Here is a 24,747-nt window from a genome sequence, read left to right on the forward strand (position 1 = left end):
ACCTGCAGCACAGCCCGGCTGTCCAGCGGCATCACGGTCTGGTGCTCCACCTTCTGCCGGACGCCCACCTTGCTCCAGCGCACCAGGGCCCGGGGCTCACCCGCCCCCAGGCAGTCCAGGCTGATGGATTTGCCCACCTTCAATTGCACAGGGCCCTTTGGCACCACTGAGACGGTCGGCGGCCCTGCGGGTGGGGAGAGGAGAGCCTTGAGCGGCTGCCCCACAGCAGAGCAGAGCAGAGCAGAGCAGAGCAGAGCAGAGCAGAGCAAAATGACTGGCTTCCATTTAGCTGTGTGCAATGCCTCCACCGGCATCCATGCCAGTTGGGCACCCAGGAACGGCATCGCTCTCTCCAAGGAGGTGCTCCTGCTTCTAAATCTAATATCTCCCAGAGGTCAGGCTAAGAAGGGCAGGCTGTTTTGCAGGAGCCAGGCTGCTTCCTCCTGCTCTGGAGGGCAGGACTCGAACCCAAGGCTTCAAGTGATGAGAAAGGAGATTCCGACGAAACATCAGGAAGAACTTTCTGACAGTAAGCGCTGGTCGACAGTGGCACAGGCTTGGATTATCCTTCATTGGGAAGTTTTTACGTAGAGGTTGGCTGGCCGTCTGTCACGGATGTGTCATAGGAAAATCCTTGGGCTCACTCAGACCGCCAAACAAAGACACCAGCCAAGAATATAGGAGCAAAACAGCAGCCTGTAGGCCTGAACTTTATTGCAACAAGACTTCCACCCACCACGTGGAAGAAGCAGGATGAAGCCCAGAACAAAGCATGGCTCCTTCCTTCAGATTATGACTTACAGTGGTGCCCTGCAAGGCGAATGCCTTGCAAGACGGAAAACTCGCTAGACGAAAGAGTTTTCCGTTTTGGAGGTGCTTCGCAAAACAAATTTCCTATGGGCTTGCTTCGCAAGACGACAATGTCTTGCGAGTTCCTGCTGGTTTTTTCCCCTTCCCCCCCCTTTTTCTAAGCCGCTAAGCCGCTTATCAGCTGATCCGATCAGCAGATAAGCCGCTAATAGCGCTAATCCGCTAATCCTTCAATGGGCTTGCTTCGCAAGACGAAAAAACCGCTAGACGAAGAGAATCACAGAACGGATTCTTTTCGTCTTGCGAGGCACCACTGTAGCTGTGATGTATAATGCTTCACTAAGGGTGTTGTGAGTAAAAAAGGGAAACGTAGAAGAAAAAGGAGCCACCCTTTGTGTTGTGGGCTTCTTCCTACTTCTTCCATATGGTGGTGGAAGTCCTGTTGCAGCCGTCTTTTGAATAAAGATCAGGCCTACAGGCTGCTGTTTTGCTCTTATATTTTTGGCTGGTGTCTTTGTTTGGCGATCTGAGGGAGCCCAAGGATTTTCCTGTAACAGTCGCTTTAGCTGAGATTCCTGCAATGCAGGGGGTTGGACTAGATGACCAAGGGGGTCCCTTCCAGCAATACGAGGCTATGATTCTATGCCCACTGGCAGGGCCTCCCCCTGGAATGGTTCTAAACAGGCAGCCAGGCAGGGGCGGGAGGGGCAGGGAAACTCACAAACAGGACCTGAGTTCAAGAGCAAGTCTCCCCTCCTGCAGCTCCCAGCAACTTGAATCGGCCTCTGTGCTGCCCTTGCAAAACTTTGCTGGGTGGAGGTTGGGGGGCAAAAAATGAGAATGAGTCAGCTCTGACTCTCATTGGCTGTGGCTCAGCCAATGACTGGCTCTGGCTCCTCCTACTTTTGGGCATCCCTGCCTCTTATGCCAGCAGTTCCACTGGTTACCAGCTGCCACCCCTGGAGGAAAATGTGCCCTTTTTGAGGATGCTTATAGTGTGAGCACTTTTAGCTATAACTATTCTAGCTCTGTGTGTTGTGTAAGTCACCGCCTTCAGGCTCAAGGCGACACTGCAAATCAAGTCATTGTAATAGTACCCTGATATTTTCCAGGAACCAAGGGGTTTTCTCCACTCCACATGCTCACTTACCATGCACCATCAGATTGACCACACTGTTGGCTATCCCAAATCGGTTGGAGGCGAGGCAGCGGTAAGTCCCCTGGTTCTGGGGCTGGGCGTTGGAGATGGTGACCACAGACCCGTTCGGGCTGATCTTCACGTTATCTGTAGTGGGGAAGTGGGAGAGAGCTCTGTCCGGGCCTGTCCCTTTTTAGTTATTCATTTATATATCAACTGAGAATTCTAGGTGCCAAAATCCCAAAGGAGCAGAAAAGACTATTTATGTATGTGACCATGACTGCCATATCTATTAGCCCAGAGATGGAAAGAAGATAAAGTCCCTACCAGAGAAGAATGGCAGATTGTGCAAAAATGACCGGAAGAATCAGAAATCAGGAAAATTCTAATAAGAATGGGGGAAACTTATAATCTATCTGAAAAGCCACTGTAGGCGGCTAAAAGCGTTAGTGGGATTGGAATAGCACTTGTAGTTTAATGGTGAAATTTGGATATAATGGAGATGCAAAAGATCTGGATTATTATAAAAGATGCAGGAGGAAAGGTCTAATAAAAGGACTCACAAAGGGGAGGAGGGGAGTCCAGGAGATTCTGTGGAATCTTGTTTTTATACTGTATGTTGCTATACAATTGTAAAATCTTAATTTGAAAAGCCAAATAAATAAATTTTACAAAATAGAAAAAGGAGGTTCAAGTCAGGAGATCATGGGGATGTATGTGTGTGTTGCGCAAAAGGAAAATGCACCAGGAGGGAGGAGGAAATAAGCAAGCTCAGGTTCATAACAATATAATAATATTAATAATTTATTATTTATACCCCAGCCACTCTGGGCGGCTCCCAATCAGTGTTAAAAACAGTACAGCGTTACATATTAAAAACTTCCCTGAACAGGGCTGCCTTAAGATGTCTTCTGAATGTCAGGTAATTATTTATCTCTTTGACATCAGATGGGAGGGCGTTCCACAGGGCGGGCGCCACTACCGAGAAGGCCCTCTGCCTGGTTCCCTGTAACTTAGCTTCTTGTAGTGAGGGAACCACCAGAAGGCCCTCGGCGCTGGATCTCAGTGTCCGGGCTGAACGATGGAGGTGGAGACGCTCCTTCAGGTATACAGGACCGAGGCTGTTTAGGGCTTTAAAGGTCAGCACCAACACTTTGAATCGTGCTCGGAAACGTACTGGGAGCCAATGCAGATCTCTCAGGACCGGTGTTATGTGGTCCCGGCAGCCGCTCCCAGTCACCTGTCTAGCTGCCACATTCTGGATTAATCGCAGTTTCCGGGTCACCTTCAAAGGTAGCCCCATGTGGAGCGCATTGCAGTAGTCCAAGCGGGAGATAACTAGAGCATGCACCACTCTGGCGAGACAGTTGGTGGGCAGGTAGGGTCTTAGCCTGCGTACCAGATGGAGCTGGTAGACAGCTGCCCAGGACACAGAGTTAACCTGCGCCTCCATGGACAGCTGTGAGTCCAAAATGACTCCCAGGCTGCGCACCTGGTCCTTCAGGGGCACAGTTACCCCATTCAAGACCAGGGAATCCCCCACACCAACCCGCTCCCTGTCCCCCCAAAACAGTACTTCTGTCTTGTCAGGATTCAACCTCAATCTGAAGTTCTTAGTGACTGCAAGCTGCTCTACTGACCCGTTCCAAAAGTTGCTGGCCTGTCAGCTGAGCTGACAGGCGCTTCCCGCACCCCTTCACTTCCTCCCTTTCTTACAAACTGACGCTAGGTCCAGGTGGCCATCGCGAGCCCGCCTACCTGGCAGCTGGTTGTTGGGCAGCTTCCAAGAGATCTCGACGGGCTGAGCGCCATCGTGGAGCCGGCACTTGAAGGAGATGTCCGCTCCCTTGCGCACAGCGGTGCTGTGGGGGTCGATGGAGATGACCGGACTCTGGAGGCCTGCAGGGATGGAGCGAGGGTAAGGCTGACCCTCTGAAGACACCGCCCATCTCTCCTATCCGCCCCCCATCCAGCCCAGAACCTTAGACGTACGGGAGGCAGCGCTGGCGCTGGCAAGGACAGAGACCACCAAGGAAGCCTCTTGCGGGACAGCTCCACCACTCGCACGGCAGACGTACTCGCCGGAGTCGGCTGGGGTGAGCTGGACCAGGCGAAGGCGACCACCGACAACCTGTGTGTGTCAAGAGAGAGAGAGAGGGCTGCATGAAACAAGAACATCACAGGGGGCTCCTGGTGTCTCTTTGACCTACCTCCTCTCCCGCCATTAAAAAAAATAAATTGTTATTAATTTTCAATTACATTCCAATTATAGCCTCATTATAACAATACCAATTTACTAACACCAATCGTTCAAATGCCGAATTGTATCATTTAGGTGGCCCTCTGTGTGCTAGAATTGATTGTTTTCTTTATTTCAGCGTTCCAAAATCTTATTAATTTCAACTACATTCCAGTCAGAATAACAATCCCTTATACAACAACTGCAATATTAATAACTTCTATTCGTCTTGCCGCATTAAATGAAAATGATTCATAAATTTACAAGTGAGGCACTCAAAACTATATCCTTGCTCTTCCTGTGTGTGCCAGTTATTCTGTCAGTGGAGTTTCTTCCTGTCCTTATCAGGTTAAGTACTTACAGTGGTGCCTCGCAAGACGAAAAGAATCCGTTCTGTGATTCTCTTTGTCTAGCGGTTTTTTCGTCTTGCGAAGCAAGCCCATTGAAGGATTAGCGGATTAGCGCTATTAGCGGCTTATCTGCTGATCGGATCAGCTGATAAGCGGCTTAGCGGCTTAGAAAAGGGGGGGAGGGGGGAAAAACCAGCAGGAACTCGCAAGACATTGTCGTCTTGCGAAGCAAGCCCATAGGAGATTCGTTTTGCGAAGCACCTCCAAAACGGAAAACTCTTTCGTCTAGCGAGTTTTCCATCTTGCGAGGCATTCGTCTTGCGGGGCACCACTGTAATTCGTTCCGATGGTCTTGAAACTGTTCTGAACCTGAAGCACCACTTTAGCTAATGGGGTCTCCTGCTGCTGCCGCGCCACCAGAGCATGATTTCTGTTCTCATCCTGAAGCATAGTTCTTAACCTGAAACACTATTTCTGCGTTAGCGGAGTCTGTAACCTGAAGCGTATGTAACCTGAAGTGTATGTAACCTGCGGTACCACTGTATCTATCTTTTTCTGGTTGTTGCTGTTCTCCCTCATGCCTTTCGCGGAGCTGATATCCCATTGTTGTTCTAGAATTTTCTCCATTGTTCCATCCCATGCTTCGTTGTTTTGCATGGAATCGTAGATTTGGAGGAGGTCACTGAGTCCAACCCTCCTGCAGTCACAGCTAAAGGCAAGTTCTCTCTTTGCAAGCATCTTCCTGGCATCTCGTACCCAAGAAAGGTGCCAACGCTCCCTGTTACCCACAGTGCTTGTGCCCCACGTGAACCTGGACACTGCCCTCCCCCCACTGCCCAAAGAGGCCTTCTGGGCCTGGCTGTTTCCCTACCCGGTGGCCAGCTGGCAGGGGTCCCTCTCGCCGGTACCACGTGAATATGGCCTGGGGCTGGCCTGGGGCAGTGCAGGTGAGATCCAAGGTCTGCCCTTCAACAGCGGAGGGTGACGAAGACTCGATCTTCAGAGGGGAAACCGTGTCTGAAGCTGCAAGAATGTGGGGAGAAAGCAGGAGTCTAAGATCAAAAGTTCCCAAACTTTCTTTTGGTTTTGGCTCCCTTGGTTCCATAAACTCTCCCCTTTGTATCCTCTACCCTACCCGCTAAAAAGCATCATTCAGAAGAGTGGTTTGCACGACCCGCTAAGGCAAGCACGCCCAAAGTCCGTTTCGGGGGCCTAATCCAGCCCGCCGGTCGGTTTAATCTGGCCCCTGTGGCAGTTTATTTCCTGGGGTAAAATCCTAAAAAAACCCTCAACAACTCCAACCCTAAATAAAGCTCAACAACTTCTATCCTAAAAAAATAGATCAACCACAAATCTGGCCCGCTTTGGAAAAAGTTTGGACACCACTGTGCTAAGGAAAAGTAGCGATTACCATATTTTTCGCTCTATAAGGCACACTTCTTCCCTCCTAAAATGTAAGGGGAAATGTGTGTGCATCTTATGGAGTGAATGCAGGCTGCGCAGCTATCCCAGAAGCCAGAACAGCAAGAGGGATCGTTGCGCAGCGATCCCTCTCGCTGTTCTAGCTTCTGGCTTAGCCACGCGAAGCCTCTTCCGGGCAGGGGGAGCCTTCATCCCAGTGCCCTTAAGAGGCTTCGCATGGCTATCCCAGAAGCCAGAACAGCAAGAGGCTATCCCAGAAGCCAGATCCCTCTTACTGTTCTGGCTTCTGGGATTCAGAATAATTTTTTTCTTGTTTTGCTCCTCCAAAAACTAGGTGCGTCTTATGGTCTGGTGCATCTTATAGAGTGAAAAATACGCTAATTGCACATGCATTCAAAATCCAACTATTGAATGTAATTAATCCGAGACAGCTGTTTAACTGCGATGCCAGATATTGCATGAAAAATAATTTTTGCACGTTCTTACCAAGCAAAACAAAATAGTGAAAGAAACTCATAGGATATAATTATTTCTATGTGGCTCCTTAACATACATGGACAAGCCTTCCCTGACCACAGCTGAGAGGCAGCTACCTTGCCATAAAATCAACAGCTGTTACCAGTACCTGGCTATCTTCTGACCACTCCGAATGGTAGACATAAGCAAAAGGGCCAAAGGAAATAGCTTTGAATGTGATGTGTAGTAATGTTCAAATTTTTAAAAAATAAATTATTATTTTGTGCGCCCCACCCCAAAGACTGTTCCATTGTAACTATCCAACCTCCCAGAATTTCAACACCACTTGTGATGGTTTGACCCCTTTCCGTTTTAACAGTACAAATTCTACAAACACCTTCCATATCTCCTCAAAGTCATTTCTCCTGCATAGTCTGCTTTAACCCAGTGATTTTTGTTATCTCCTTAAACACCCTTTGTCATTTATTTATTTTTTACATATTTACACCCCCACCACATGTGAACGTAATTCTTGGATTCCTGGCATCCCCTCCAACATAACACCGAATAGTCCTTGTTTGTTTGATTTAATCTGCCTGGTGTTAAACACCATCTCTAAACTCATTCACAATAATTTTCTTTTATTCTTACAGACATCATTTTCAATGTACGTATCTCCCATATTTGCCCCCTGCTTTGATTATCTATCTGCCCTGTTGTCTCCTTTTCCCACACCTCTTTTGAAGTTTTAAATATGAAGGAAGAAAGGCGTTTCAACTGAGGTTCCGGATTGGTCAATCATACATAAGTGATTGACACACTTGGAGACCCCGCCCCCACCTGCTTGCCTCTTAGCACCTGTCCCCTAGGTAATCCCATTCCCTCCCCCCGGGAGATACCACCCACTTTGGGAGCCATTCCCTTAAAGCAATGAGGGTCTCCAGTGAATATTCTCAAGGCTGCCTAGATCAACACAAATTTAAGGGCTAGGAGAGGGAGGGGGGGTCTCAGCCTCCGCTGGAGGAGACTCACGATGGGAAGGGCTCTCGCCGTCTTGGATGGTGACCACCAGCGCAGCCTCCTGAGTGACAGCGGCGCTGCTGACGCGGCAGACGTACTCTCCGGAATTGGCGGAGGAGACCTGTGGGATGCGGAGGCGGGTGCCGGAGACCTGGGGGGGGGGGGGAGAAACAGGAATTGGAAGACTTCAGAATCGTGGCATTGGAAGGGACCCAAAGGGTTATCAAGTCCAAACCCCTGCAATGCAGGGAAATGCTAGCTTCTTTCTTTTTCTTTTTCTATAATTTTTATTAAATTTTCTGTTTTACGATTTAAAATACTCATTTTACATCCTTAAAAAATATCAATGACTTCCCTTCTTCTCTTTCCATGCTTCACTTTGCATAACATAAATCCCTGCATATTTTACATAAACTATACCATTCAGTATTCCATTACAGTGGTACCACGGGTTACGAACTTAATTCGTTCTGGAGGTCCGTACTTAACCTGAAACTGTTCTTAACCTGAGGTACCACTTTAGCTAATGGGGCCTCCAGCTGCCGCTGCGCCGCCATCATGCAATTTCTGTTCTCATCCTGAAGCAAAGTTCTTAACCCGAGGTACTATTTCTGGGTTAGCGGAGTCTGTAACCTGAAGCGTCTATAACCAACTGTATTTCATCCATCAAAACTCTTTTACACTGTTGAATTTATCTTAATGCTGCCAGCGTTTTCAGCCGTACCCAATTATTTCCCATATATTCAACAAACGTTTTCCAATGTTCTTTAAACATATGTTCTTGTTATCTTATTCAAGATGTTAAGCCTGCAAGTTGCGCATACTCTGTCAGCTTAAGTTGCCATTTTTCTTTGGCTGGGTCTTCGCTCGTTTTTCACTTTGGGGCTAACAAAACACGGGCCACATTTGTTGCATACATAAACAGCCTTTTCTGACACCTGGGAATTTCCAGTCTGAATTATCCCAACAGAAAGTACCAGGGGGAACGCACGTACCTGGTGGTTGGCTGGGAGGGTCCCCCCTCTCTTGTACCAGGTGACTTTGGGCTGCACCTGGCCAGCAACAAGGCAGTTGAGCTCCAAGGTCTGTCCCTCTGCCAGGGATGAGGACGAAGACTCAATCCTCACGGGTGGAACAATGCCAGAGGCTGTGGGAGGGAAAGAAAGGTGTGGATGTGTATCTCTGCTCAACAGGTGTTCTGGGCGAGCTGTGCTGCTCCACCCCAAAGATCCCCATGCCCTCCAAGCTAAGGCTGGCTTAACCGTTTGTGTGTCGCGGAGTGTGGGGTCCCTCTTTCCACTTGGACCAGGAGTGCGAGGGAGCAAGGCAGAGCACTGTGATAGGAATTTTATGGTCTTAGATATATGGTAATGTTCATAAGTGTACCAACCAAGCACGTACATAGATCAGCACAGGAAGACCGACCTGGAACCATTTTGATTCCTAAACTGACCAAATGTTTTTTCTGCAAGGTCAAAGTGGGAAACCTCCCCATTGTCTCTTTCCTCACAAATCCTGTCTTAAGGGCACATTTATGATATGAATAGGGTGTGAGCCTGTGACCTGGCCCAGGAACTAAGTATTTATCACTACAAAAGAATGGCCAGGCCCCCCAGGCAATCCAATCAAGTAACCTGCCATACAGGAGATAAACAACAGGAGAAAAACAATATTTAAATTTCTGTTTTAGACCGCCTTTTCTGTGATGTAGGTGTGATGTATCTGAGGGGTGGTCTTAGGTTACACCCCTTCTGTGATGTATGTATGATGTTTCTGGGGGTGGTCTTGATCTACAGGGTGGCAATTTCAAAAGTCTTTATAAGGCCTTGCACACCATTTTTCTGGGTCCTCCTCCTCTCCTGCTTGTGAGGGGAGCACCCTGTTGCAACAGATCAATAAAGATCAGGCTTACTAGCTGCTTTGCTTCTCAATATTCTCTGGTTGGCCTCTGTTATTTTCTCCTACCAATAGGGAACCTATGTAAGGACTCTATATGGGCTCTTGAATACCCCATAAGGGAAAGGGCAATTTTTATTTACAACAGCACGAAGAAGGAACGGCTGCAGAATAGATCTGGCAAGAGGCCGAATTTGAGAAAAGACTTTGTTTTAACTGTGTGCCAAGGAAGAACTCCAGAGGGGAATTTTAATGGCGGAGATTGTACATGTTATTTATGGCTGCAGCTCGTACGCTAGTTGGTCAACAGTGAAAGGAATGGAATGTGACCTTGTCCCATCAAAGTAAACACTGCAAAGAACTGAAGAATGGAAGACAGTAATTAATCCTCCCAGCACACCAGGTCTGAAACAGCAATGTAAATGAAGGACTGCACACATGAAATGGATTTTATATTTATATTATGTAACAGAGGCACTGTTGGCAAGGAGGGAAAGAATGTGGGCAGCTGCAAGAATAGACTAAGGACAAGCGAAGGATCAATTGGATATGAAATAAGAGATGATGAGGCTACGGGTGGAAATGATTGACATATGTTTGCAACAGGAGCGGGAAACGTGATTTTAAGAAATTGTATTAAATTGAAATAAAAAAATTCCTTCCTGTAGCACCTTAAAGACCAACTAAGTTAGTTCTTGGTATAAGCTTTCGTGTGCATGCACACTTCTTCAGATACACTGAAACAGAAGTTGCCAGATCCTTCTATATAGTGAGAAGGTGGGGAGGGGTCTTACTCAGAAGGGTGGTGGGAATGGGAGATTGGCAGATAGCTGGGATGAGCCTGTTGACGACTCTTAACGACTGTAATAGGTCTTACAGGAAAAGGCAAGGGGTGAGAAGGTGAGAAATGGCTTAGTCATGTATAATGAGATAAGAATCCAATGTCTCTGTTCAGACCAGGTCTCTCCATTGTTTTAAGTTTGGTAATGAGTTGCAATTCAGCAGCTTCTCTTTCCAGTCTATTTCTGAAATTCCTTTGTAGTAAAACAGCTACTTTGAGATCTTGTATAGAATGTCCTGGGAGATTGAAGTGTTCTCCTACTGGTTTCTCTGTTTTGTGATTCTTGATGTCAGATTTCTGTCCGTTTATTCTTTGACGTAAGGTTTGGCCTGTTTGTCCAATATAGAGAGCTGAAGGACACTGTTGGCATTTGATGGCATACACAATGTTAGACGATGAACAATTAAATAGTCCCGAGATGGTATGTGTGATGTTGTTGGGGCCAGTAATGGTGTTGTCCGGGTGTATGTGGCAGCAAAGTTGGCATCTGGGTTTATTGCAGGCTCTGGTGCCAGTGTCCGTGTTACGTCTGGTTGTAGTATTATTGTGGGTTAGGAGTTGTTTAAGATTGGGTGGCTGTCTGTAGGCAATGAAAGGTCTTCCTCCCAGAGCTTGAGAAAGAGAACTGTCATTGTCCAGGAGAGGTTGTAGATCTCTGATGATGCGTTGAACTGTTTTAACTTGGGAGCTGTATGTGATGACTAGAGGTGTTCTGTTGTTTTCTTTTTTGGGTCTGTCTTGCAGCAAGTTCTCTCTGGGTATCAGTCTGGCTCTGTTGATCTGTTGTCTAACTTCATCTGCTGGGTATTTTAGTTTTGAAAAGGTTTGCTGTAGATCTCTTAGGTGAGAGTCTCTGTCTGTAGAATTGGAACAGATGCGGCTGTAACGTAGTGCCTGGCTATATACAATGGACTGTTTCGTATGTTTGGGATGGTAGCTAGAGGCATGTAGATATGTTTGTCAGTCAGTTGGTTTACGGTATAAGGTGGTGTCTATGTGTCCATCCTGTATTTTTATAGTAGTGTCCAAAATTATTAAATTGAAGTAATTTGGTTTGATTTGTAATAATTTGGGGGCCTTTCTCTGCAGGACCTTTGCCCCGTGGCAGGGTTCTGCTTCTCAGGCTACATACCAAAAGCAGAACCGGAGCTCCCGGGGATGGAGACAATAACGGAGGCCTCCAGTGGACTGTCGCCGTCGTTCACGTAGCAGATGTATTCACCCGAGTCGGCCGCCGAGGCCTGCAGGATCCTGAGGCGAGATCCAAGGATCTGCTCCAAGGGAGAGAGAAAATGATCAGGAGGCGGAAGGTGGAGAAATTGTGGCCCTCTGGGTGTTGCTGGACTCCAACTTCCATTAGCCCCAGCCAGCATGGTCAGTGATGATGTGAGTTCGAGTCCAGCAATAACTGGAGAACCACAACGTTCCCATCCCTTGGCCTTGGGTTCCTTACTCCAAAGCTCTCTCCGGGTTCAGCTGCACTCCTGGCTTCTCAGTGGAGTATGGGAGGAACCCTCCAGTCCAATGCGATTCATCCTCCCTCCTCTGCTCCATTCATCCCTGACCCAAGAGAGCTCCAAGTCCGTCCGTCCCTTACCTGGCTGTTGAGGGGCAAGGCGCCACCTCGTTTGTACCACATGACCCTTGGCTGCGACTGACCCGCCACCAGGCAGTTCAGGTCCACTGACTGCCCCTCCACAACAGACGTGGAGGAGGTCTCGATCCGTATCGGAGGGGTGACGCCCACAGCTGGAGAAGCCAGAGGAGTTGGAGGGAGGTGGGAAGAGGGAGAGAATTTGTTAGTTTCCTGCAGAGAAAGCTTTTGCCAAGTTGCCAACTCACCTGACGGAAAACACACGTTCTCCCCACCCCTCCCAAACTCAAACAAGAAAAGAGACCCTGACTAAACAATCAAAATATCTTTCTTTCTTTTTCTTTCTGTTTTACCAATTCAAAACATCTTTCTGAAGTCAAGAGCCGTTCAGATTTCTTTTGTTGGGAGGTTTTTGAACCGTTGCGACTACAACGGCAAGAATGTTACTCGTCCCAAAATAGAAAGAAGCAGAAATCCCAGCAAAGCAAGAATGGATAAAAAAACTTATGGAACTTATGCAGAAATGGCAAAACGTACCAGAAAAATAAGAAATCAAGATAACAAACTTTTTTATAAAATAATGGAAATGGTTTATGGAATATTTACAGAGAAATTGCAAACAGATAAGAACATTGGCAGGATTATTGTAATAACCTGCAGTTTCGTAAGAGTATATATTTAAAGTAGATGAATAAATGAGCAAATTGAGTTAATTTGGATATGCAGAAGGTATTAAAAATAAATTTAAGGAACTGCAGAAAGATGGGGGAGGAAGTCAAGTTTTGAAATGTTAAAATGATTACAAAACTAGTGAAAAGCATAAATAGATTTTTTAAAAAAAGAATGGAGACTTACAGTAGGAGCCCGGGCCACCCTGGATGGTGATGATGAGGGAGGCTTCGTGGACGGCCGTCCCGTTGGTGACACGGCAAACGTATTCTCCGGAGTCTGCAGCTGAAGCCTGTGGGATACGCAGGATGGAGCCAGAGACCTTGGAGGAGAGAAAGAGAGAGGGGCAAGTTAGGATGAGAGGGTGTGTGTGTTTGGGGGGGGGAATCTTGCACATTTGTCAGGCTTCAGGGAATCGGATCCCTCCCCCGGTGGCAGCAAAGAAGCAGATAAAAAAAGAAGAGTTCTTACCAATTCATTTATTCAATAATCACAGCGAGAGACAAAGGAACGCGGTCTCTCTCTAGAAATGGCGTTGCTCCAAGTAAAGTCCCACACCTCTATGTCTCTCCTAACCCCTGCGTGGGCCAATCGGGGATTTCTGCCTCAGCGTTTTCTGTTCTCCTACTCTCAGTGCGCACCTGGTCCTGGGAGGGGGAGTCAGGAATGCTTTCCAAGGTCTGTCAGCTGTTCCTCCCTTGGTGCTGCTGGTTCTTTCTGCTGTTCCTCTTCCAATAATTCACAGCTTCTGCCCTCTGCAGCCTCTGAACTATGCCCTTCTGCAAACCACTGATCTAAATCTATACTGTCCTCCTGTTTTGGGAAGGTTCAGGAGAAGGGGGCAGCAGCCCCCACCATTCCTCCTCAGTCCAGCCCCTGACAACATTGGAGTACCATGTCTTGGTTCCAAGGCCTCTTGAACCCATACCTGGTGGCCGGCAGGGAGGGCACCTCCTCGTCTGTGCCACGTGACTCTGGCATGCGAAGCAGGTCCTGCCACGATGCACTTCAGGTCCAGCGTGTGGCCCTCAGTGGGGGAGGTGGAAGAAGACTCAATCCGTACTGGGGGAGTCACACCGGCGGCTGCTTTGCCAAAGAAAAGAGGGAAGGGAGAGAGAAATTGTGCAATTTCAGAGTCAAGCAGCTGAAATTGATGACCCTAAGGTAGTTGTGTCTGTTAACTTCAGTGGGTCTAATCTGAGGAGGCTCAGTGTGTAAGATGAGCTTGTTGGATCAGGCCAGAGGCTCACTGATCAAACTAAAAGGTAAATAGATAAAGGACCCCTGGATGGTTAAGTCCAGTCAAAGGCGACTATGGGGTTGCGGTGCTCATCTCGCTTTCAGGCCGAGGGAGCCGGCGTTTGTCCACAGACAACTTTCCAGGTCATGTGGCCAGGAGGACTAAACCACTTCTGGTGCAACGGAATGTTGTGACGGAAACCAGAGCGCATGGAAACGCCGTTTACCTTCCCGCCACAGTGGTACCTATTTATCTGCTTGCACTGCCATGCTTTCGAACTGCTAGCTTGGCAGGAGCTGGGACCGAGCAACGGGAGCTCACCCCGTCGCAGGATTTCGAACTGCCGACCTTCTGATTGGCAAGCCCAAGAGGCTCAGTGGTTTAGACCACAGTGCCACCCACACCCCCCTTTACCTTTTAGTGATCAAACTAGCTCAATAATGTCTACACTGACCGGCAGTGGCCCTCCAGCAGGGAGCCTTTTCCCAAGCCCACCCAGAGATGTTGCCAATGGGGAACCTGGGACCTTCTGCATGCCAAGCAGGTGCTCTGCCACTGAGCATTTGTTAGACTTACGGAAGGAGCCTGCGCCGCCCTGCTGGATGGTGACAAAGACCGAGGCCTCCTGGGTGGCAGGATCGCGGCTGACGCGGCAGACGTACTCGCCAGAATCTGCCGGAGAGACTTTCACCAGCCGCAAGCGGGATCCGAAGGCCTGGAAGTTGTTTCCAATTTAAAGGCATATTCGTTAACGATGTGAGTTTTTAGTCTGGCTAAGCTAATCTGGCATCCCTCAACCCAGGCCCTTCCAGGTGTTTTGGACTACAACTCCCATCAGACCCCAACACCTGGGTCCATCTAGCTCTGTACTGACTACACTGACCACCAGCAGCTCCCTGGGGAGTTTCTCCCAGTCCTACCAAAAGTTTTTGATTTGAGTTTCTACTGAAAGGAGACTGCATTCTAATGTTGTATTTTAATCTTGTTTTTTAAGTTGTATTTCAATCAATTGTTTTATATCTGGTGTTAGCCGCCCTGAGCCCGGTCTTGGCTGGGGAGGGCGGGGTATAAATAAAATTATTTGTTGTTGTTGTTGTTGTTGTTGTTGTTGTTGTTGTTGTTGTTGTTGTTGTTGTTGTTGTTACCAGGTCCTGAAGCACATGCCCTAATTGCAATGGTGTACGTCCTTTAAAAAAAAAAAGGCATGCATCTCATCCTTTGTTTATTTGATTCTAAGAAATACAGTGGTGCCCCGCAAGACGAATGCCTCGCAAGACGGAAAACCCACTAGACGAAAGGGTTTTCCATTTTTGAGCTGCTTTGCAAGACAAATTTCCCTATGGGCTTGCTTCGCAAGACAAAAACGTCTTGCGAGTGTTCCGATTTTTTTCCGCTCCCCCCTTTTTCTAAGCCGCTAAGCCGCTAATAGCCTTTTAGCCGCTAATCCGCTAAGACTTTAATAGCCGCTAATCCGCTAAACCGCTAATAGCGCTAATCCGCTAATAGGGTTGCTTCGCAAGACGAAAAAACCGCTAGACGAAGAGATTCGCAGAACAGATTATTTTCGTCTTGCGAGGCACCACTGTAAACCTGGAAGCGGGTCACAAAAAGATAAAACAATAAGGTCGAGAACATTTACGGCAACAGTTTAAAACAGACAAAATATTAAAATACTGAAACAGGTTAAAATTCAGACAGGCTTATTGAAACTAGAACATATTGGATCAGATTATTACATGTGCAACCTTTGCGGTCTATTTTGTTGTTTCTTCATCTTGTAAGCCGCCTTGTGCATAGTAATACAGAAAGGCAGTATACAAGTGAAAAGTGAAATGAAAAAAATCAGCATTACGTTGATGGATTATGCCAAAATGGCAAAAATGACCAGAAGAACTAGAAATCAGGAAGACCAAAATTTTAATAAGGAATGGGGAAAATGTATAATTTATCTTAAAAACCATTGTAAACATTTAAAATCGTAAGTAAGTAGAATTGGAATGACACTTGTAGTTTAATGGTGAATTTTGGATACAATGGGGATGTAAAAGGTTTGGATTACTATAAAAGATGCAGGAGGAAAGAACTACCGTATTTTTCGCACCATAGGGCGCACCGGACCATAGGGCGCACCTAGTTTTGGGAGGCGGAAAACAAGAAAAAAATTTTCTGAACCCCAGAAGCCAGAACAGCAAGAGGGATCTGGCTTCTGGGATACCGCGTGGCTGTTCTGGCTTCTGGGGTAACCGCGCCAAGCCTCTTCAGGGCAGCGGGATGAAGGCTCCCCTGCCCAAAGAGGCTGCGCAGGGCTAAAGCAGAAGCCAGGACAGACGCGTCGCTGAAGGGGCACTGCGCCTTCTCTCTCTCTGTGCAGCGCCCCTCCTTCACAGGAAAGGTGCTGCGCAGAGAGGGAGAAGGCGCAGCACCCTTCAGCAAAGCTGGAGAAGGAACAGAAGGAGACCCTTCTGTTCCTCCTCTGGCTTCGCATGACAGGCGCGTCGCTCAAGGGGCGCTGTGCCTTCTCTCTCTCTCTCTCTCTCTCTCTCTCTCTCTCTCTCTCTCCGCAGCGCCTCTCCTTCACAGGAGAGGCGCTGCGCAGAGAGGGAGAAGGCGCAGCGCCCTTCAGCGAAGCTGGAGAAGGAACAGAAGGAGACCCTTCTGTTCCTCCTCGGGCTTCAGTGGACAGGCTTGTCGCTGCGATGCAGGAGGAGGAACAGAAGGAGTCCCTTCTGTTCCTCCTCCGGCTTCGCTTGATAGGCGCGTTGCTCAAGGGGCGCTGCGCCTTCTCTCTCTCTCTTTCTCTGCACAGCGCCTCTCTTTCACAGGAGAGGCGCTGCGTAGAGAGGGAGAAGGCGCAGCGCCCTTCAGCGAAGGAGACCCTTCTGTTCCTCCTCGGGCTTCGCTGGACAGGCACGTCGCTGCGAAGCGGGAGGAGGAACAGGAGATCCTTCTGTTCCTCCTCCGGCTTCGCTTGATAGGCGCGTTGCTCAAGGGGCGCTGCGCCTTCTCTCTCTCTCTTTCTCTGCGCAGCGCCTCTCTTTCACAGGAGAGGCGCTGCGCAGAGAGGGAGAAGGCGCAGCGCCCTTCAGCGAAGCTGGAGAAGGGACAGAAGGAGACCCTTCTGTTCCTCCTCCGGCTTCCAGGACAGGTGCGTCGCCGCTAAGCCAAGGAGCCTGCATTCGCTCCATAGGACGCACACACATTTCCCCTTCATTTTTGGAGGGGAAAAAGTGCGTCCTATAGAGCGAAAAGTACGGTAACAATAGGACCCACAAAGGGGAGGAGGGAAATCCAGGAGATTCCATGGAATCTTGTTTTTATGAGGTATGTTGGATAGGTGATTGTAAACCTTTAATCTGAAAATAATAAATAAACCAAATAAATAAATTTATATAATAATAATAATAATAATAATAATAATAATAATAATAATAATGGTGAAATGAAAAAATGAAGCAAATGATAATGTTTTTGGCAGGCGCCCAAAGGGAACTGCATGATCTCAATAGGCAGGGAGTTCCAAAGTGTCGCAAAAGTAGGGCTGTCTTAAGTAGCAAAATCAAAAGCTGCCTTACGCCAAGTTGGGCCCCTTGTTGCATCTAGCTCAGTACAGACTACACTGGGTGGAATCAACTCTCCAGGGGACATTCCCAGCCCTGCTTGGAGATCTTGAACTGGGAATGCTCAAGACTTGGCACTCGGGGCAAATGCCAGGGGAAAACTGGGCATACCTGGTGGCTGGCAGGGAGGGCTCCTCCACGCCTGTACCACGTGACTGTGGCCTGATCCTGGTGGGCGATGATGCAGTCCAGCTCTAAGGTTTGTCCCTCGGCAACGTGGGGGGACGAGGCCTCGATCCTCATGGAGGGGGTGATGTCTAAAGCTGGGAGAGCCAGGTGGAGAGAGAGAGAGGCGAAGGAAGGCCAAGCCGACCAGCAGGCGTCAAAGAATGGCAGGTTTGCTCCCATCACCCCAGCCCACCCTGTTTATGTTTCCCCTCCCTTCCTGCAGGGGGCGGTGCTTACTGGAGGTGGATCTGGTGCCAGAGATGATGACAGAGGCTTCTCTGACGATGGAGTCCAGGTTGACGTGGCAGATGTATTCGCCAGAGTCAGCTGTGGAGGCTTGTGGGATGCGCAGGTGAGAGCCGGAGATCTGGGAATGGTGGGAGAAGCAGGATCATCATCATCATCTCTCTCAATAGTATTTATTCATTCATTTACATGATAATTTAATAACAACAACAACAACAACAATAATAATTTATACCCCAACCATCTGGCTGGGTTTTCCCCAGCCACTCTGGGCAGCTCCCAACAGAATATTAAAAACACAACATTAAACATTAAAAACTTCCCTAAACAGGACTGCCTTCAGATGTTTTCTAAAAGACAGGTAGTTGTTTATTTCCTTGACATCTGACAGGAGGGGGTTCCACAGAGAGGGCCCTCTGCCTGGTTCCCTGTAACTTGGCTTCTCGCAGTGAGGGAACCGCCAGAAGGCCCTCGGCGCTGGACCTCAGTGTCCGGGCTGAACGATGGAGGTGGAGATGCTCCTTCAGGTATACTGGACTGAGGCCGTTTAGGGCTTTAAAGGTCAGCACCGACACTTTGAATTGTGCTCTGAAACGTACTGGGAGCCAATGTAGGTCTTTCAAGACCAGTGTTATATGGTCTCGGTGGCCACTCCCAGTCACCAGTCTAGCTGCCGCATTCTGGATTAGTTGTAGTTTCTGGGTCACCTTCAAAGGTAGCCCCACATAGAGCGCATTGCAGTAGTCCAAGTGGGAGATAACCAGAGCATGCACCACTCTGGCGAGACAGTCTGCGGGCAGGTAGGGTCTCAGCCTGCGAACCAGAAGGACTCTTGCGCCCTCTTCATTTCTACAGTGATTTCCCCGGCTTCTTCCAAAACTGTGTTAAGATTCAAGCCATGGACTTGAGACTCCACCCACACCTGCACTCTAACCACTGTACCACACTGCCTTCAGAGAAGGCTCGAGAAATGAGCAGGCCATTTATTCTACCAGAATAAAGCTGCCTGGAGTCTAAATGCTCTCTGGGAAGTGGCTGCCTGAGTCTGCTGGGGCAAGGGGTTTCTGGGCTTACGTGCCCAGAGGCAAAGGCCCTCTCTGGTTCCTCCAAACACTAGTTTGTTTGCTGGTTGCATGCGCAGAATTTATATATCACTGTTTTCTCCAAGGAGCTCAGGGTGATGTACATGGATCTCCCCTTTCTCATTTAATCGCCACAACAACCCTGTGAGGTGGGTTAGGATGAGAGTGAGTGACTGTGGCCCAAAGTCACACCCAGGGAGCTTCATGGCTGAGTGGGGATTCGAACCCTGGTCTCTCCCAGGTCCTAGTCTGACACTCTAAACACTACGCAACACTGGCTCAAGACTGCTTAACTATCGGATGGCTTCTAAGTGTTTTGCAGAACATAAAAACCAATTGTGCAACATTGTTAAAATTCAAAACCACCTTTAAAAAATACACCACAGTTAAAATGTGCAATCAATCGCCTTAATCATTGAAAAATTAACGGCGTGGTTACACTGTGCAATAAAGCCACTTCCGCCTTAAGGAGGAGGTGGGGTTGCGGGCTTCATGGCCCCTCCGTGCGATTGGGGGATTCCTGGCCACATCACCCCCTAGCTGGCCAATCGGCTGGTTCGGGGGTGTGGCATGCCCTATATAGGCAGGATGAGGCCCTCCCTCTTTGCCGCCCACCAGCTGTTCCTGTTTTTCCCATCCTCCCGCCCTATAAGGTTTTCGTCCTTTGACCTTGCTATGGACCTTGGTTGGTCGCCATTGAGGGGCCTGGTAGGAATTTTTTCCACTTGTCAAATTGGCACCAGCCACTTGGTTTTCGCCTACCTCGTAGCAAATCATCACAACTTTCTGGGTATTGGCAGTTAGGCATTGGTATAGTTCTGTAGATGGAAGAGAGGAGGTAGCGCCATCACCTGCCCCGTATATCGAAGGGTAGTCCGTTAAAGGATTCAGGGGGCGTGGCCCTGTCCGAAGTCTAGGGAGGTGAGGGCCTAAGGCACGCCCCCAATCGCTGACCCCGGGGGAGTTCCTAGTTGATGTGCATCAGCAGGACTCCCCCTACTGGTAGTTAACCCTTCCGGGACTTCAAGCAGATGGGCTGGAGTCGAATATAGTTGGTTAGGACCAATGCCTAAGCCAATACCACTCATCACTTGTAACCGATAAAGTTGTGGCCTTTTTTAGCCCACTAACCTTAATAATTGTGTCATTATTTCCACCTGGGGGGGTTGGGAACTCGCCACGCAAAGCAATTCCATTAAAACAGCAGACTTGGGTCAATAGGGAATGGCTGTCTAAACAGATGTGCCTTCAAAACCAGCAGAAGGCCAATAGAGATGGAGGGCTTTCCTATATCAGCAGAAAGTGCCTGTCTAAGAGGCATTGGAAATTGCTTCCTACCATCCTTACCTGGCGACTGAACCTGGGTTCTTCTGCATGCCAAGGTTTACTGCTGGCCAGCCAGCAAGGCCAGGAAAGAGAGGGGCCAGGAAGAATCACCAACTCGAGCCCCCAGACCGCACTGCCTACATACCTGGTGATTGGCCGGCAGGGTCCCGCCACGCTTGTACCATGTGATTGTGGCACCTGCCTGTCCTGCCACGACACAGTTCAAGTCCAAGGTCTGTCCTTCGACAATGGAGGGCGATGGAGACTCGATCCTCAGCGGAGGGGTGATTCCTGAGGCTGGGAGTTCAGCAGGAGGAAGAGAAGAAGCCGCCTTTGTATAAGCTCCTTGGTCCATCTGGCTGGGGATTGTCTGCACTGACCGGTGGAGCCTTTCCACAGTCTCAGGGAGTTTTCTCAAACCCTACCTAGAGATGCTGCCAGCGACTGATTTGGGACCTTCTCCATGCAAAGCTCCACGGAGCTAAGGCCCTTCCCATAAAACCCCCAGCAAGATTCTAGTCCTCAGGATTGTGAATGAAGGGTTGCTTTTAAAAGGATCGCAGGAAGACCTTTGTTCCCTTTAGCTCAGTGCTGCATGCACTGGTTGGCAGCAATGCTTCTCCGGGGATTCAGGCAGGCAGGGAGTCTCTTCGTAGCCCCACCTGCCAGAGAACTTAACCTGGAGCCTTCTACATGCCAAGCAGTTGCTCTGCCATGGAGATGCAGTCCTCTCCAAAACGCTAAAGACCAGAACAGGACCGGCATCAAGGGATGGCATGGTCTGGTACATGGACCCCACACCGGCAGGTGGCCCATTGCCCCCCAACCTCACTGGACCTGGTGCAGCAAGGTGGCACCTTCGGTTGAAGGTTGGAGGGTACCTTTTTCAAGGGTGCTCCGGAGACCGGCAGCCGAGGATGATAACCACAACAGAAGAAATTAAACGCTTAGCCCAGGCATCCCCAAACTCGGCCCTCCAGCTGTTTTGGGACTACAACTCCCATTATCCCTAGCTAACAAGACCAGTGGTCAGGGATGATGGGAACTGTAGTCCCAAGGCAGCTGGAGGGCCGTGTTTGGGGATGCCTGGCTTAGCCTATAACCCTAAGAAGCATCTGGCTACTGGGGCAGGCCAAGGGCACACAGAAAATCTCCCAATGTCCGTATGGGTGACGGACACTTGCTAGGGCTCCTTCTACATGGACTCCCAACCAATCCCCCGCCCCCCTCTCCGCAATGCTCGACGCTCATGGGCTGCCACGGCTGCCACTCAGGTAGGTCACCGAGCTATTGCCCCTTTGTTCCAGCCCATCAGCGGGCAGTTCTGAGGATACTTGCCCTGGGAAATGGCAACCCCTGCTACACCACTGCCCAGCACATGCCCCAAGGAAAGCCCACAAGCATGACCCGAGCAAAATAGTAACTCCCCACCCCATTGTGGTTTCCAGCAGCTGGTATTCACTGCCTCTGACTGGCGAGGCGGCGCATGGCCAGAGCATTGTTTGACTCACTCTGGGAGGTGCCGTAGACGGTGACCACAATGGAGGCTTCTTGCACCACCCCGCTGCTGGCGTCGCTCAACCGGCACACGTATTCTCCGGAGTCTGCTGCCGTAGCCGCCAAAATCCTCAAATGGTAGCCAGATATCTGCAGGGTGGAGGGGGCAAAGGGACAGTCTGAGTCCCCCTGGAGCTGGGTTTGTGGGCCTCGTTGGCCAGGCACACACACACCAACTCCATACCTTGTGATTTGCGGGGAGTGAACCTCCTCGCTTATACCACGTGACCCTGGCCCGCGACTGGCCTGTGACGAGGCAGCTCAGCTCCAAGTCTTGCCCCTCGGTGATGGACGGCGATGAAGATTCGATCCTGACTGGTGGGGTGTCTACGGAGACAAGAAGAGCCCGGATCAGACTCGAGAGGCGCAGCACCCTGCTCCCAACCAGGGACAGACAGGAGCTTCTGGGAAGCCCCGCCCTCTTGCAGGGGGGAGCATCGCACCCTCCATTCTTTGCACTCGAGTGCTCAGAAGTACACTCCCTGCGGAGAGGAAGGAAAAATGGAAGAAGAGTCCCTTGGGAGTCCCATAGCGTGGGCAGGGAGAGGCAGGGCCCCCACCCCACTGCATTAATTTATTTATTTCTTGCCCGCTCTTCACCCTAAGATACAGGGTGAGATACAATGCTAAAACAACATTAAAAACAGTTTGTAACAAGTTGGGAGGCAATGGAGTAAAGTGAGCTGCTATGGGGCAGCTCCCCCCCCCCAAAAAAATACACTCCTCTACAGCAGTGGCGTAGCGTGGGGGGTGAAGGGGGGGCCGGCCGCACCGGGCGCAACATCTGGGGGTTAGGGTTAGGGGGGGCAAATCCACGGGTTAGGGGGCGCAAATTACTTGCCTTGCCCCGGGTGCTGACAACCCACGCTACGCCACTGCTCTACAGTCATCAAATACTTTGAGTCAAAGGTGGGAAATGTTTTTGGCCCTGGGGTTGCAGGTCATAGAATCACAGAATTGTAGAGTTGGAAGAGACCCAAAGACTCCAACTCCAAGCATTATGTCCTCCCTGCCACCTGTCTATCATTAGGTTCCAATCAACGATATATGTATGTGTGTGTGTGTGTGTGCACGCGCACACACAAGAGCCCTTTCCCCTTCCATGGCCTGAAAGGTCCTGGAAGCGTTACCATGTGCTGAACCATGTGTATGTCCTTGCTGTTGTACGGTCACCATGATGGAGGCTTCCTTAGGGCCTGCCCCATTGCTGACGCGGCAGACGTACTCGCCCGAGTCCGCCGCGGATACTTGCAGGATGCGCAGGACGGACCCGTAGACCTGAGGATACAGGAAACCATTCATATTATTTTTTGTATATCATTTCTATTAAATTTTCTGTTTTACAATTTAAAATACTCATTTTTACATCCTTAAAATATCAGTGATTTCCCTTCTTCTCTTTCCACGGTTCATTTTACACATCATAAATCCCTGCATATTTTACAAAAACGAGGCCATTCAGTATTCCATTATTGCATCCATCAAAGCTTAATTACACTGCTGAATTTATCTTAACGCTGCCAGCGTTTTCAGCTGTGCACAATTATTTCCCATATATTCAATAAACGTTTTCCAATCTTCTCTAAACGTGGGTTCTTGTTCTCTTATTCAGTATGTTAAGTCTGCAAGCTGCGCATATTCTGTCAGCTTGAGTTGCCCTTCTTCTTTGGTGGGGACCTCGCTCGCTTTCCATTTTTGGGCTAACGAAACATGGGCCACAGTAGTGGCATACATAAATAACCTTTTTTGACACCTGGGAATTTCAGTCTGAATTATCCCAAACAAAAAGGAATCTGTTGTTGTTTTGAAAAGTACTTTTTAACCTTTTTTTTTTCATTAATTGAAAGAGAACCACACAGGTTCTGAATGTGCCTGAACTAAACCGTCACTGGCCTTGATTTCCCCTAACCGCCTCTTCCTTTTAATTCAGGTCCAAGGAAGTTGTGGCCCTCCAGATGTTATTAGACTACAACTCCCATCACCACCCATGACCTCTAGTCATGCTGGCCAGGAATGAATGATGAAATTTCAGCGTCCATCAACATCTAGAGCAGCAGTTCTAAACCTGCGGTTCCCCAGATGTTGTTGGACTACAACTCCCACCACCCCTGAGCTCTGGCCTTGCTAGCTAGGGATGATGGGAGTTGTAGTTCAACAACATCTGGGGACCCACAGGTTGAGAAAGGCTGATCTAGAGAGAGGTTCCCTTTCCCTAAAGTAGGCAGTCACTTGCCTTCACTGCCCCTGCCTATCTTGTTCACAACTCTGCCTTGGGGACGGAGAACCTGCAGGCGTCCAAAAATTGATGGACTTCACCTCCTGTCAGCCCAACCTGTACCTACCTGGTGGTTGGAAGGCAAGGCGCCTCCTCGCCGGTACCATGTGACGGATGCAGCTGGCTGGCCGGCCACGATGCAGTTCAGATCCAAGGTCTGCCCTTCTATGACCGAAGAGGATGATGATTCAATCTTCACCGTTGGGGAAAGGCCTGCAGCTACAAGGATAAGCAAGCTGGGTCAGGCCCAAGCGAGCCCATGTAGTCTGGTATCCTAATTTACAACTGGACGCCAAGACCACAAACAGTGCCGGAGTACAAAACATCAGTCTCCCCACAACAAGCCCCCCCTTGTTTCCCTGCCACAACTGGCAATCAGAAGTAGACTGCCTCTGGATGTGGAGTTTCCACCAACCATATTGGCCAAGAACTGATGGCTGAGTGATTCTTTTTCCTTCTCCACTCAAAACTCCTGGATATTTTTCCTGGCGAGTTTGTCCCAAGCGTGTGGGTTTATATATAATCTCACTAAAGCAGTGAACATGTCCCTCCAAAAGTCTGCAGTCTACCCCCTAAGGGTTTTCTGGAATTCGGGCTTTGTTTTCCTATGAGTGAGCCATTGTCACTGACAATGTTGAATAAACGTAGCTGAGGAACTTATACTGCCTTGGGCTTCTGACTTTTTCTGAACATTTAACATTTAAGGTTTCTCAGTCCCTTGGCAAGAAAGCAGCCCTTTTAGAGCGTTGGAAGTGAACCCCTGTTAACTCTGGTCCTCAGAGATAATTTCAACAATCGATC

The 24,747-nt window shown here is 49.1% G+C and overlaps 1 protein-coding gene across 17 annotated transcripts in view; it reads right to left on the reverse strand.

Moving 5' to 3' along the window:
- HSPG2 (heparan sulfate proteoglycan 2) overlaps positions 1-24,747 on the reverse strand; it is a 224,478-nt gene that overhangs the window by 38,727 nt on the left and 161,004 nt on the right. For all 17 annotated transcript variants that reach the window (XM_081202846.1, XM_081202842.1, XM_081202856.1 and 14 more), the window contains 19 exons: positions 24,014-24,165; positions 22,802-22,949; positions 21,856-21,998; positions 21,626-21,761; positions 20,260-20,411; positions 17,698-17,827; positions 17,404-17,555; positions 14,252-14,390; positions 13,364-13,518; positions 12,622-12,757; positions 11,770-11,921; positions 11,305-11,443; positions 8,431-8,582; positions 7,448-7,586; positions 5,409-5,560; positions 3,941-4,079; positions 3,707-3,847; positions 1,961-2,095; positions 3-184 (listed from right to left, as the gene is read on the reverse strand). In XM_081202846.1, the coding sequence (XP_081058972.1) occupies positions 3-184; positions 1,961-2,095; positions 3,707-3,847; positions 3,941-4,079; positions 5,409-5,560; positions 7,448-7,586; positions 8,431-8,582; positions 11,305-11,443; positions 11,770-11,921; positions 12,622-12,757; positions 13,364-13,518; positions 14,252-14,390; positions 17,404-17,555; positions 17,698-17,827; positions 20,260-20,411; positions 21,626-21,761; positions 21,856-21,998; positions 22,802-22,949; positions 24,014-24,165 (2,774 nt within the window). The remainder of the gene's footprint in view (positions 1-2; positions 185-1,960; positions 2,096-3,706; positions 3,848-3,940; positions 4,080-5,408; positions 5,561-7,447; positions 7,587-8,430; positions 8,583-11,304; positions 11,444-11,769; positions 11,922-12,621; positions 12,758-13,363; positions 13,519-14,251; positions 14,391-17,403; positions 17,556-17,697; positions 17,828-20,259; positions 20,412-21,625; positions 21,762-21,855; positions 21,999-22,801; positions 22,950-24,013; positions 24,166-24,747) is intronic.

Source organism: Podarcis bocagei (assembly GCF_964188305.1).
Source record: "Podarcis bocagei genome assembly, chromosome: 7".
NCBI lineage: Eukaryota > Metazoa > Chordata > Lepidosauria > Squamata > Lacertidae > Podarcis > Podarcis bocagei.